Source organism: Musa acuminata, chromosome BXJ2-7, assembly GCF_036884655.1.
Source record: "Musa acuminata AAA Group cultivar baxijiao chromosome BXJ2-7, Cavendish_Baxijiao_AAA, whole genome shotgun sequence".
Taxonomy (NCBI): domain Eukaryota; kingdom Viridiplantae; phylum Streptophyta; class Magnoliopsida; order Zingiberales; family Musaceae; genus Musa; species Musa acuminata.
In genome coordinates, this window is record NC_088344.1 from 28545148 (window position 1) to 28560391 (window position 15244).

General features: G+C 40.8%; 1 protein-coding gene across 1 annotated transcript; it reads right to left on the reverse strand.

Moving 5' to 3' along the window:
• Positions 1–2152: 2152 nt before the first annotated feature.
• LOC135617498 (polyamine oxidase 5-like) lies at positions 2153–8833 on the reverse strand. The gene is made up of 10 exons (XM_065117797.1): positions 8516–8833; positions 6857–6972; positions 6605–6693; positions 6410–6523; positions 5221–5308; positions 5050–5135; positions 4860–4962; positions 4195–4292; positions 2683–3112; positions 2153–2600 (listed from the first exon to the last, which is right to left on the reverse strand). Exons 1-10 carry the CDS (start codon positions 8550–8552, stop codon positions 2289–2291), a joined length of 1473 nt encoding a protein of 490 aa, XP_064973869.1. The 5' UTR covers positions 8553–8833; the 3' UTR covers positions 2153–2288.
• Positions 8834–15244: the final 6411 nt, after the last annotated feature.

Below are 15244 nucleotides of genomic sequence, written 5' to 3' on the forward strand. Positions count from 1 at the left end.
GCCTATAAAAACCCCACCCTTTTCTGCATGAAAAGACACGAAAACATTAAGATAATCTTGAGTTGTTGGGGTGTAAAAGTGTTGTAAACAAGTGCTATAGTTCTCCTCCTCCCTTTCTAAGTTTTGAGATCATTCAAGAGAGGTGTGAGACTTGTAAGGGTTCTCTCCTAAACCCGTGAAAAGGAGAAAGCGCTGTAAAAGAGGTAGTTGATCTTCACCTATTGAAGGAATGCCTTTAGTGAACGCCGAAGACCTCGTCGGAGGAGGAATCTGAAAGTGGATGTAGGTCACCTTGACCGAACCACTCTAAATCCTGGTTTGCTTTTCATTTGAGTAATTTACATTACTGTAAATCTCCTTAATCCTCTCTTGCACTTTTACGAAAGCTTTCAAGTTCATAATCTCTCCAAATCGAATTGAATCGAAACCATTTTCGTCCGAATCAGTTTTAATCAAAACGAACATTTTTTCTGAAATCGCAAAAGTTTTCCGCAGCACTAATTCACACCCCACCCCCCTTCTTAGTGTCACTCTTGATCCTAACACTATTGACACACAATTGCCTTCATAAGTTTGGCTACCATTCCCAAGAACCGGTTGTATCAGATCTGAAACTTTTAAACCTATAAATCCGACATCAAAGAATGTAGTACTCAAACAAGGCATCTTTGGTATCTCAAGTCTAAGGACCAAACACACAATTGGGACTATGGAATCAATATCTGACGTCAAGTATCATTAACCATCTAGCATTCTATAAGTGGATCAATCAGTGAACTCATTCTCCAATGAGCACTTGCACTATACCTCTAGTATCCCCACACGAGCGTCTATAAGACCAATTACCTCCATCATATGGACAAGTATACAGCGCATTAGTCTATCCGGTTATCTCGATATCCTTCTCGAGTAGCCTATGACCAGAATGATTTAGGATTTGTGTTTAAAGACGGATCGGTCTCATTATTGTGATATCATCATAATCTGATTCTCATTGCATAGATTCAAGGATATCACAATATACATCCAGGTAATATGTGATAAAATGCCAGTAATAATGAGCAAAGATATCGTCGTAGCATGTCACAGGTGTCATCACTCACGTGATTGGCTGGTAGGCATTGCGACGAGTTGAGGTTCGGATATGAGATATCCGTCGGAGCCTCTATCTTATTAGATATCCAATAAATCCCTAAATTATTGAATCTCATGGATGATATCAAATAAGAGCTAATAAGATATTATTAGGTAGAGACCTACTAATCTAAGAGGCTTGGGTAATTGGATGGAGATCTAATATCCAATAGGGTAAAATTCATTAGGGTTAAGTTAACTAGGGCCTCTATAAATAGGAGGGAACCAAAGGCCCATTGGCTGGGGCTTCCTGGTTGTCACATACTATTCTTCACTCCCCTTCACCTCCTCAGATAGCAGGTGTAGATATTTGGGCAACGATTTGAGGAGCGTCGTCGCAACCCTACTATATGGATCACTACTACAAAGGAGGGCACTTGAACTCCTTCATCCAATCCCATATACTTGTAGGAATTCATGGATATACATTCTCCCTAAGTAAAACACTATCTCACACGTGGATTTAAGTTTTATAAGTTTTTACGTACCAATATTCGCACAATGACAAACACTTTTGTAGAAAATTTAGGATTTTTGTTTTCTATTCTTCTGTTGTGCATGTGATGTCACCCTTAGATTTCCCTACAGAACTATTTTTGCTTACATTTTCCTAACAAAAATATACTTAATAAAGGCAAAACATGCTGCCAACTATCGAACGATTCATTGAATGAAGATGTTGTAGGTGCATGATGATCGTTCGTAACAACGAGACAAAATATGCTCGAGTTAGAAAAACCTAACCCATTATAAGAGAAATTTATTACAACGAAGGCATAAGGAAAAATATACTCGAGACGTGTGAGTCAAAAAAACTCGAGCCATGTTAAGAGAAATCTACTACGATAGATTTTTTTTAAGAAAAAAATTCATACCTACCAAGAGACTTCTAACTTGATAGGGATTGGTCCAGACGCCTCGAGAGCTTGACACCTCTCTCTCCTTCATTAGACACTTCGGACACTCTTACACTCAAGTATGATACCAAAGTGGCCATGAATATATAAACATGCTAAAATAACAAGAAATGATAATACATTTCATCAAACATTGAAATCAGGCCATACGTTCGTTCATAGTTTCATACAAGTGAACATCAACAAACACAAAAGAATCTACGTTTAAGCATGCTTCAAGATCTTATAAACACATTATTACATCCTAGAGATCTGAAGGGGAACCATAACCTCCGCAAATTCCTCCGTCATGACAAGATGGAAAAGATCTGACATACCATGCTGTACTGACAGACGCCTGCGGCAGACTTCAGCAGCAGTTATTCCGGAGGTGTAAGCACCATGAACAGACCCAGAATGATCAGCGCTTGCCGCTTCACCGGCAAAATATAAGTTGTCAACAGGAGCACAAAGTCTCTCGTACAAGTCAGCTGGCTTACCAACTAGATCACAAGAGTAGGACCCAAGAGAATCTGGATCAGTTCCCCAACGTGAAACCAGATGCTGTATCTGTTGAAATAGAACTTGATTAATTTTTTATGTTCAAGAAATTAAAGTGCTATGTGATGAGTAAAAGCATAGAATGACCAACCGGATTGGTTGCTTCCGGTATCATTTTCTTCAGCTGTAACATCACAAAGTTGATAGCTTCTTCATCAGAAAGTTTCTCGATGTCATAGGCAAATCTTCCAGCAGCCATGTACACAAGCACGGGATGTCCTGTAGCTTTGTGAAGATTGAGAAAATAGCCACAAGCATAAGAAGTCTGAGCCACTAAACCTAACACTTCTACATTCGGCCAGAAGACTGTGTTAAAGCGAAGAGCGATCTTATTCTCTATGCCCACGCCAATATCAGAGATTGCAGAGAGTTTCCATGCTGGAAGCCTAGGCTCAAACTCTATAAGATTAGCTTTGAGAATTCCAATAGGAACAGTGATAATAGCAGCATCAGCTACGAATGTATTTCCATCCTCCATTGTGATTATTACTCTATTGCTTCGCTGGGCAATCTTTGCTACCCTGGACAAAATGAATGCATATGAGATGGTAATCAATAAGCAGGAAAAAAAAATTTTAACTCTAAATCAGCAATTTAGTTAGGTATGGAATATTAGCTGTTGATATGGCATCAGTACATTAACTGGGCCTTCTCCGGAACTTCTCCCCTGACAAAAAGTGCCAGATAGAAAAGCCTCGATGGGCTAATGACGACCAATATAAGATAAATCTTAACTTAAATAGGAGTATTGAAGTCTGCAAGAATTAGCTTCCAAACAAATGGTTACCTGAATCATTTAGCAGATTGAAATCCACAGCTATTTGCTTCTTATATATACACATCCGTTGCAACTAAAATAATTTATTTGGAAATTGTGGGAAAAGGATAAGAAATTCATATTCTCTAGAACACCTTCAAAATGGTTTTTATTGTCACTAAAGAAATTATGGATGAAATACTGGGGGCCATGCATCAATTGAAATTTCAACGCTATGTTCAAAATATTGTTCTAATTGTTTCATGGCTGTTTGGATGATCCACAAGATTAGGCTTCATCAGTTGCTCAAGGTTTCCATGTCTAAATTTAACCAATATGTTTTTTAACAAAGGAAACTGCGTCAGATGATGATGATCATGGTATGGGTCAGTGAGGGACAACTTCCGGGAAATCAAACAAAAGGCCACAGTTAAAGATTTGAAGTTCAGAAAGAGGACCTAGACATACTAATTAAATATATAACTACACCAAAGTGCTAAACATGTCAAGTGTTGACTGAATACAGAAGTCTATTTAAGAATGGAAAGTGTTACTCATTTAAGAGTCTAGTTACGTAATGTTCAATAAAACATCAAAAAATGTACTATACACGTAATGTCCCATGTACTATGAGAGTACAACTAAATTGACAATAATCATAGCAATCGCCAAGTGCAAGTGCACCAAGGTGGTCCTTATATGTGATCATTTAAGCAAGGCACATAAGTGAAACAATCAAATGACAAGACTCTCAAATGCAACAGCTTGTGTTGCCACATGGATTATATTATAGAATATTGTCAATTTCCACCTGATGGGAGGTTTATAGAAATTATTGAAGAATACCTATGATTCAGGCGAACATCAAGACCCTTTGAAAGAGCTTGTATAACAGGATAGTAACCTTGCACCATAAGACCATGACCACCAGAAAGAACATGTTCCTGCTTCAAGAAGCAAAAATGAGTAACCAGTAATGTTATTTAATTCATTCACTTGTCACCTTCAATTTCTCTCAACATAAATTTACAACAGCACAAACTAAAATAACTCCAAAATGATATACATGCAATATAATTTCAATCAGAACAAGATTTATAGCTCTGAAACAGAAAATATGATAAAACATGTCGAGATTCTATTGGAGAGGCCATCTGTTAACCTTCCTTTTCTGCAAATTCTGTCCTAGCTGAGTGGGTTGGTTAACCAAGGAGAGAAGAAATAGAAGGTAAATGTTAACCAACCTCCATGACTCATTAGCATTTGCTGTGTTAGACAACTAAACCCATTTTAACCTTTTTTTTCCCTGAGCGAACACTCTCTAGATGTCCACATCTGAAGGCACAGCACTTTTTATTAGTCCCAGTTATCCAGGACTGTGCCAATGTCGGAGTTCTAAGACTATAGCTAAAATTTATTTAGCCAAAGGGGAGCATATTTTAAGGATAATGCTAAGATATGAAATCCTTAAGTATCCCTGTAATTGACCACTTGATAAAGTATGTTGATACCTGATCCCAATTTTTCAATGATATAGTGTCGGCATCTGCTGCAAACCATGCCTCCAGTCTACATATATACCATTGCAATACTTCATATGCAAGCCCCTCCTGCCTGTAGGAGGAAACACATTAGTTGACCACTTAGTCCAAACATGGTATAACACCAGGAGAGCATATTCAGCTATGCATAATGACAAACCTTAATTGTGGATTTCTGTCCAGAACAATAGAAATAGCTTGGAGAAGAGACATGTCAGCAGTGTTTTCATCCCTTACTCTCTCTGTCTGTTGAATTTGAGAATAACCATGAAGAAGCCAAAATAGGTAAAAGTGATACAAAAAAGAAAAGATATGAATCATAAAAGAATACCTCTTTGAGGATCCTCTCAAATGTTTCTCCGACTCTCATTACTACCTGCTGTGGGACCTGGTTCCCATCCTTGTCAAAAAGTGCATAGCTGCATAAACCATTAACAAGATTTCATAATAATTTAGGATAAAAATAATTTTCATGCTTATTCACACAGGTAACTCCATATCTCCTATGCTGTCTTGAGTACAAAAGTAACTGACAATTAACAAAATGTACAGATTCATCTGAACAGCTGCACTTTAAAGGAGAGGTATAAAGTCATTTCACATGGATGTTACAGAAAACAATAGTGACTTTCTAAACCTAAAAGATTATATAACATAAGAGAGAGAATGAAAATGCAACCATTTCTACAGAAAAATCATTCTCTCATTAATAAGAATGATAAATATATTAAAATGAATAATTTCACCTGAGAGTTTTTCAGCTTATTTGAACTATAATGGAACAAGCCCCCACTATGGGTTTGAATTTTCATGACTGAGATAACAGGCCATGCACAATTAACATTATTGGTTGATTGGTTCTAGAAACATTTTGGTCAGGCACTGGTGTATAATCCATAGCCAACCTACACACATCCAGCTCAAAAGACCAGACCTACCATGTTGATCTATAAAACATTCAGTAATATGAAACTCTTCTCTCAAAAAAGATAACACCAGGCCTGGTCCTTCAGACTGTCATTGCAAGAAATTCTTTTATAACCCTAAAGAGCTAGAAAGTTCCAATTTAGGAGATAGAATCTTTGTTTATTTGAGAGTGAAGGATAGGATGGCTAACTGATTAGCCAACATTTGGTTTCCAGGGTGCAAAAATATAACAGCACATCTTGCAAAGGCTAAGCTCATTTTTTTCAGCAAGTGTCAGACCATTATTCAAACCAAACTCACATAGTAAAATAAGCAATTAATAAAGCATAGACAATCAACTAAGTTATTACCAAATATGACTAGATACCTAATTAGCTATAGCGATAAATTAATAAAGCATGGATGCACTATATCAACTAAGTTATTACCAGATATGACTAAATAACTAATTAATATAAAATAACAACATGTTACACAACATGTAAATAGTTTCGAAATTGTTTGAGTTTAAGACATAAATCATAAATTATCCAAGGGACTTCTAAGAATCAAAATTAACGATATGCATTAGAAGATTTATATAAAGAGAGTACCTCTCCAAGTCATGGTCATACAAGACAGAGTTGTCACCACTAGTGCGATATAACCTTAGGCCTAGGCCCCGAATTAATGGGGCCAGAGAATTTTCATTGCACACACCATGTAACCTGAACAACCAAGAAGAATATAACAAACAGTGAGTCATCAGGAACAACTATCATTAAAATGTTTTCAAGCTATGATCTCACCATGATGCTCCCATGTCAACAGGACAACCAAAAGAAAAGTCAGTGTGCACCCGGCCACCAAGCCGGTTACGTGATTCCAACAGAATGACCTGAAGAAGAAAGCATTTGTAGAGTTGATCAGATAGCACTCCAATTTTTTAGCAAGACAGAATCAGATTTAACTTGAAGCAATGAAAATTAAAGCAAACTTATAATTCTGAACTGACAAAAAACAGAAGCATCAGCTACAAAACGAGTAATAGAAAGCAATGCCTTAAACGAAGCATTAGACAATGCATGGGCAGCTGCGATCCCTGAAATCCCTCCACCAATCACAATTACTGAAGGTGGAGACGGTTGTTGTCTCTCAATGTGAGAGATTAGAAGACCTGAAAAATGTGCACAATAACATATCAATAGATAGAGCTACCTATCAATACAAAATGAACCAATAATATATAACTAGGAGGTATATAATATATCTATAGATAGAGAGAGAGAGAGAGAGAGAGAGAGAGAGAGAGCGAGAGAGAGAGAAAGAAGTTATACAAAATAAAAATTCAATATTTATTATTAAGCAACCATATTTATTAAAAGAACAAGCACTTCAAAAATTAGTAGTCACCATGCTTTGCTCCAAGTAAACATTGCTGGTATTTTCATTTTAGGTTAAATAATTGACAGTACCAGAATATTCTATTTTCCAATTAGTTAGTTACACAACAAATCATGTTATGTCCTCTTAAACAATAAAACCTAGCATTACAGCAGAGTGGAATGACCATTTCACCATGTTATGCTATGTCAACATTCTTCAACTCATGTGCTTTTGTACAGACTGAAACAGGTGCTCAAGCAGGATCCTGCAATTCAATGCTCTTTGAGTGGATTTTCTACCAATTTTTCTGTGGTTCATCCTTTTACTTCTTTATTTTGAACTACATGGAAAGGAGTTGCGGGTTCATCCAAATCTTCCTTGAAAAAGAAATAAGAGGTTTTAAAAACCAATGGCTAGCCAATACATAATTGCCACCAAGATGGAATATGAATCCACTTTGTGAAGTGCATGATGTGGAGTTCTGGAAATAATGGTATAGGAAATACAATTAAGTTGCTCCAACATGAGAACAGTACATGCAGATCCTGGGGCATAAACCCTTCCATCTTATGGCTATAGCTGCTACTTTCTTTTCAGATTATGGGAATAATTATAATCTTCTTGATAAGTTTAATCTCCAGAATCAGGGTAACAATCCAGGAGGCCAAAATACAAAAACCGTGGACAAAATTTGTTTCTATCATAGTACAAAATAAAAAAGAAGTAAATAAACAAAGAAGAGTGAGCAAACAGTAACATGCCATCTGATGTAAACTGAAAAATCAGGTCATTATATGCCATCTAATTGTCACTAACCATCTGTAAGTTAATTGTAGTCAAAACCTATGGTCTTGAATCTAATCTAAACATGACATCCTGTTCCCTTAGTCTACCTGCCGAATCATCACTTGAAGATTAGTCTTCTAAAGTCATTCCTTTCGTTTTTTTCTCTTCATAACTTCCATCTTCGTTATCTTCCGCAAAACCTTAGAATTAACATAAACGTACAACAACACCCTCTAACAAGCTAATGATGCTTTACATTCCAAACCAGCATACAATTGCAGCTAGTAAGGTCAGGACAATCGGCATATATGTTAATTTTGCAGACTTACACACCGTTTCCGCCTTACCAATATCAGAATCCCAACCCAAAGAAACCGGATCCATAAACCACAAATCGAAGAACAGACAATTCTTTCTTAAAGAAACGATAAACCGACCACCAATTATAAGGGTAATTGGTGGAAACAGAGTCAAGGAAACTCATCAAAGAAAAGCAACCGATCTCATCGAAACAGAGTCAAGGAAACTCATCAAAGAAGAATCAATACCGAAATTTTTCCGTCCGGAGAAGCCCTTCGACGCCATCCCCGGCAAAAAGACCGACCGATCTCTGCTCTCCGCTTAGGATTGTAAGAGACTCGAGGAAAGATTACACGAACGTATAGGAATCGAATGGTGGAGAACAAAGATCATGAGCCCGTCCTGGCTCTGATCGGAGATGCCGCGGAGCTTATCAAACCAGCTCATGCGTGAGGCCTTCGGGGTTCCCCAAACCGGCGACAGATCGAGGCGATCGAAACCCTAGATGGGATCGAAGCGACGAGAAACACGGAGGGCAAGAAAGCGTTCTTCCGTTTGCCTTCTTTCTCGGAAGAGGGGAAGACGCGCCTTTATATAGCGGCGGAGTCGGACAGGAACTGGTCCTTTCACAGCCGGCTAAGGATATTTAAGTCATTTGAAATACCCCCTTGCTCCGGTTAAAACCCTAAAATGCCTTTCCCATGATGCGGTTTCGTACACGAAGTAGCTCCACATCGGGGTCATTTGTGGTACACGAAGACGCGCCTTTATATAGCGGCGGAGTCGGACAGGAACTGGTCCTTTCACAGCCGGCTAAGGATATTTAAGTCATTTGAAATACCCCCTTGCTCCGGTTAAAACCCTAAAATGCCTTTCCCATGATGCGGTTTCGTACACGAAGTAGCTCCACATCGGGGTCATTTGTGGTACATAGCAAGGGCGTTTCGGTAATCCAATTCCATATGAGTTACCGTACCGTCACAAGATTCGTCTCTCCGCTTCTGTACCAAAAAGGTCGTAAGGGTATATAGATATATATATAAAGAGGGTAGAATAGTGAATTGGAGAGCGACATGTTGGTCCAGCGGTAGGTTTATGCATCATGGCTAGTCCATATGGATTCCATAAGAAGCTTACATGCTTCTCACGTAAGAAGGAAGAAGATGGTATTTGCTACTGTGGGTGAAATGACCCACGGCCGGTGTTGGGAGACTAAAACCTTCGATTGAGATATGATGAGTTGTTGTTATCCATCCACGTCAGACGGGTATCTTTCAGGGTTCGGCAATGGTATGGAATAGCTGTAGGCAATTAATCTAAATCTAGATTGGATTCCAAACTTGATATAAAATTATTTGTGTTTACACTAAAGAAGTTAGATAGAACTTAAGTATCAAGAAAAAAAATTTTATGAATTATACCGTCTCCCCCCGCCGCCCCCACTCCCCCCCACCCACCCCCCCCCTTTTTTTATTGTTATTTATATCTTATTCTTCCTTTTTATGACGAACAATATATTATAAATTATTTTTCTTATCACTTGATATAGGTGGATTGAAACTCGATCTGTTGTCCACAATATATGATCAATATTTTAGCCTAACTCAGCAACACATGGTTGATATTTTGATTCTCAATAAATGAGTATTAACCCTCAACAACAAGTGGAATTTGAAGAAAATTTGTAATTTTTAGATTCATTAGTCACCATTAGATGAGTCATAGATTTATAATCATGCCTCCGACGCTTTTGGCTATAATTTAATTCCTTGCAACTCTTCATCCTAGGTACGCTGTCTAAAAATAAAATAATAAAATAAAATAAAATACCCCACTTTTGACACTAGATTACATTAGATTATTCATTAGATTAAATTCTTTACTATAATACATCATCTAATTTTGCTGATGACATTCTCAAGAAAAAGATGTCATGATTAAATTAGAGTTATCTTTCGGATCCAACAATCAAATTTTGCTCTAAACTATATGATTGAGCTTTCTTATTCTTTATAGATACATGGAACACAGACCAAAATTGCTGACACGCAACGTAGATATCTTTTTTGCCAAAGCTTATTGTAAGGTACACACTCATGGCATCGATGACGTGTATAAATTAATTATTTAGCATGGTTGGTCAAGCGACGCAAAGTAGTGTCACATTGTCTTGGCCGAGTGTCAATCATTCATTGTCTGTTAGATTAATAGATCTCAACGATAAAAAGAAAAAAAAGGTGACTTCCCAAGCCACATCTACCTATTTGACGTAAGCAGGATCTTGACAGACCATGTGGTTGAAGTACTTCTCTGGGGACTGGTCAAAGTTGGCATGCTAGAGTTGTTCCCTTGCAGTTTTATTGGCAGCAAATCCTAACTCAAAACTCCCATGGGTAACATGCATGATTCCTATTTCATAATATTTGGGAGAGAGATGTCTTTATCTTTCGACGAGTTTGTGGGTTCAAAGTCAATTCGGTTTGGATCACCTTTGGGATTGGTGTTGGATAGATATTTCGATGTTTAAATTGAAATGTATACAATGAATAAAAATTGGATATAAAAAGGATGATTCGAATATCCCATTCGACATAAGTAAGTCAGGTTGATTAAACGTTCGACTTATTTGGAATTGACGGTGTTCTGATACATTATTTTATCACATATTATAATTAATTTAAAAATATATTATAAGTAAGCTTGAAAACAAATTAAGTAAAAAAAGCATTACGATAATAATGCATATTTCAATGCAGGAAGCTGAAACCCTCCACAACTTAGTGCAGAGCAATGTCCAGACTTTGCTGAACAGTCTTCGTCAGATGAAATGGTAGAGAGGTGGAGGACCATTTCCATGCGAAGATGAGAGAGTGTGAAGACTCAAATGACTGTCCTGTGAGAATATATTTTACTTACAAAGCAAAGCAAGGGACTGCAAGTTGCAGTACTCCCAACTCATTTTGTTAGCTCAGCAAACTGTTTCCTGTCCACAGAAAACTGTGGGTGCCAACCATACCACAGAGCTCAGCAGCATCTCACTGGCCAATGCCACTGGTGATGTGACATGCACACCTCCAATGATGCAACTCCATGTTCTCCCCTAATAATACATGCTTCCAAAAGTTAGAGTGAGTCGAAACCCTCAGATGTCTCCTCGACACCTCAATCACAAGTTTCTTCTTCTGAGGATGGGAAGCTGAGCGGTTGACGCCTCCGTCTTCCTCCATTGACACGCTCGTGCATCGCTGGTGCCTCGCTACAGAAGAATGGTGAGGGAACTCACATCATCATCTTTCTTCTCTCACATTGAACGGCCGTCAATGACAAAGCAGATGGCTGAGCTCAGTTTATTTGCTATGCTTGACTGCAAACATTGGAGCCTTGTGGCTGGCTTTGTTGAGTCTGGCTTTCTTAGGAACTCAACCAATCAACTTGATGGTGTATCATGTGATGCTCCATCTCTCTATATATGATATGTTACTATTATTATTATTATTATTATTATTATTATTATTATTATTATTAAAGAGAAAGGATATATATTACTTAACTAGTGGAAGACAAAAAGAGTCCTATGCATCAAAATTGCCAAACTAAACCTGACAAGATTTGGATAACTTTCTTCTAAGGATCAAGGAGTTAATGGGGGCATAGTTTTCCTTATCCAACCATGAGACAACTAAGATGGATTCTTGACTCACGAGAGACCAAGGAGGACTATCTCCTTAGATGATCAAGTTGCAAGTTAAAGTGAGGTCTTGTCTTTAATTCACATGCAAAATGTTCGATGACAGAGAGATTACGATGACCAAACCAATTGCAGCTACCTCATTTTGACACGCCTTAGTGGATTTGAAACCATATAATGGTTTTAGTTCTTGTAGTAGCATTTAATTAGATAATCTAGAAGAACAATCCATCACACATATAGTCATAAATAAATTATAGAATAGCCAACTATGATCAAGTAGTACCGCTTAACCCACTTTTGAGTTGCTCTATTAGATATTTCATCCTTAATCTCCTCCTAAACTTAATTTCATATGTATGTTAATAATTGCTTAATTATATATAAGATTGATATGGTTGTATGTCTGGTACTTCTCCTCACCTATGCCAAGTTATTGTGGTTTCTTGTCAGGCAACAAGATCATTTGGCCTGGGTAATTATTGTTCGTTTTCTCAAAGGAACACATCATCATTTTTTGAAATGAACAAATCATTAGATCTTCAAGGGACACAAATCAACTTCAAAATTCAAGAGAGGTTTCGTTTAGATCTTAACTAGGAGATCTCACATCATCATCATTGCTCATTTTCCATCACATTCTATGTTTGAGTCCTTAATATCTCTCACGACATCCTATGTTCAACTTTAATATTTTATATTTTTATTTAGTCCCATGTAAAAGCGTTCGATTAGTGTACTATTTGATTTCGAGAGATTTTCTCGATTGTATAGCAGATGAGATTTCCTCAACTGCATGAGGAAATCTCGCTGCTCAATTGAGGAAATCCTCTCCTTCATCGTATATAAATAGGTACCTTATGATATTAATTGAAATGAGCTTGTTTCTACCATTTCATTCTTCGCTTCTTCATAGTATTACAGTAGAAATTGTGAGGAGTCATCGCTGTATTGTAGCACCCCCATTGAGTCAACGCCGAGAAAATTTCCTGCTGTCTGACATCACATCTGATAGGGGGGTCACCATAGAGTCAACGGGGACACGGACTGTGACGCCAGCCATCCCATGGTTGGACAATCGAAGTGACTCCCCTCAGGGAGTAATGGCGACGCGACATGCCACGATGCCATCCGCGCGTGGCCCGCACCCTGCCCGAGTGAACGGCCATTAACACTGACCCGACGTCGCCAACGTCACCCCCTCTCAGCCAGCGGCTCCGTCGCCCATACCCTGCACGTTCACCCAAACGCAGAAGGCGATGACCGAGGCCGCCCATACCCTGCGACAGGATGGTCCACCACGCGACCCTAATGGCGATGTCAAATCCAGCCAGAGGCACGACCCTGCTCTGACAGGCAGGAACATCAGGTAGTATCAGACCCAAACTATAAATAGTCCAGAGCCCTAAAGGTAATGGGGAGGGGGACAACAGCACGAGTTCTACACACAGAAATCCTCTTCTCGTCCACTAATTAGACCGTCGGAGGGGTCGGGCCGAAGATACGGTTCGACCTTTGTGCAAGTACATAGCGACCGCGTTACCGGGACGCTGCAACTAGGCATCTCCGAAGACCATGCCCCGATCGGGTTACCGCGAGCGCTTCCCCAAAGACGTCAAGAAGCTCTACCTGTGATCCTCGGCATCCGGACCCCTGAACCGAGCCGTACCGCCCCGAGGTCACGGCTTAAACAGGTGCAGACCGCATCAGATTGGCGCTAGAAGGAGGGCCCGAATGTCGAGCGATCCTCATGCCGACTCCGTCGGACCCGTCACCCACGGAGAAAGAGAAATGCCGACGTCAACGCCGGATCGTTATTGGCGCCTGTTCAACGACTTAGGGATGCCACCCCCATTAACCGCGGTCGACCCCCCGGCCGTACCACCCGAGGCGTTTTTCGCCCTCGCTAAGCAAGTACAGGGAATAGCAGAGATAATGCAGACCGTTGTCCCACTTATTTCCGAAATCAGGCGACTGACAGACGCCTCCGCCGACCCAACCCAACAAAGGCCGAGCACGGGACAGGATGCAACCGGTGAAACCCGAGATGGGGCCGTTCACCACGAGAGTTCGCCCGCACGCGTTTCTCCCGCACCCTCCCGAGCCGCGCGACGTCGCCCTGAGCCTGACTCCGTATCATCCGACTCGGTGGACAGCTTCATTAAGGTACAATTCTCCCAAGTCAACCGCCGCCTGGATGAATTCCGACGTGAGCTCCAGAAGTCACGGGACGAATCAAACGAGGGCACCTCGGGTGGATCCCCTTTTGTTCAGGAAATACAAGAGAAACCTGTTCCCCTCAACTTCAGGGTGCCGGCCCTAGAAACATACGACGGCGGCTCCGACCCAGCGGAGCATGTCGCCGCGTTCAGGACTCAGATGGCCCTCTACGGCACGTCCGACGCACTAATGTGCCATACATTCCCGACCACCTTCAGAGGACCAGCACGCGCATGGTTTAGCCAACTGCGCCAATCCTCAATCACATCTTTCGACCAGTTCGCCAAGGAGTTCGAACAAAGCTTCCTTACCAGCGCGCGGCCTTAGCCTCCCATAGCCGCCCTGCTGGCGCTATCGCAGCACGAAGAGGAGACGCTCGCACAGTTTGTAACATGCTTCGCCGCGGAGATCCGCGGGTATCCGGATACTCACCCTTCTTTGATCATGCAGGCGTTCCTGACGGGGCTGAAACCCTCGAGGTTCTTCTGGTCACTAATTGAGAAGCTGCCGGCCACTGTCCCTGAGATGCTCCACCGTGCCAACCAATATGTCGCCGGCGAAGCGTTGGCAGCAGGAAGACGCACGGTCGGGAAGAAACCGCGGATCGAGCAATCCCGAGCCGCCACCTCGTCGGTCGACCCGCAACCCCGTCGGAGGCTCGACCATCCCGAGCAGCGGCTCCCGAGGCCTCCGCCCCTCCCACTCAACATGCCTCGTACCGAGATCTTCCTCCAGATCAGGGAGAAAGGTCTTTTGCGGCCCCCCAATCCCATGAGAGCTACTTACAAAAATCGGTCGAAATACTGCAGGTTCCATCGAGACCATGGCCATGACACAGAGGACTGCCACGACCTCCAGAACCAGATTGAGGAGCTGATCAGAAGGGGGTACCTCGGCCGCTATCTCAAGGAACCTCGAGAAGCAACCCCGCGTCCCCGGATGCCCGTCAAAAGGCAGGTCGATGTCATCATCGGGGGACCGGCGGCAGGCGGCGGCAGCTCAAGTGCAAGGAAATCCTACGCCTGGAGCTTGGTCGAGAAACGCCCCCGACCCTAGCTAGAACCCGAAA

Bases quoted from the DNA above. Each gene is read 5' to 3' on its own strand.
- LOC135617498 (XM_065117797.1), bottom strand. From the start codon at position 8,552: ATGGCGTCGAAGGGCTTCTCCGGACGGAAAAATTTCG. The intron at 5,136-5,220 runs GTATTCTTTTAT...CAAATTCAACAG, and splicing joins TTGAGAGGATCCTCAAAGAG to ACAGAGAGAGTAAGGGATGA. The intron at 4,293-4,859 runs GTATCAACATAC...TTCTTGAAGCAG, and splicing joins CATTGAAAAATTGGGATCAG to GAACATGTTCTTTCTGGTGG.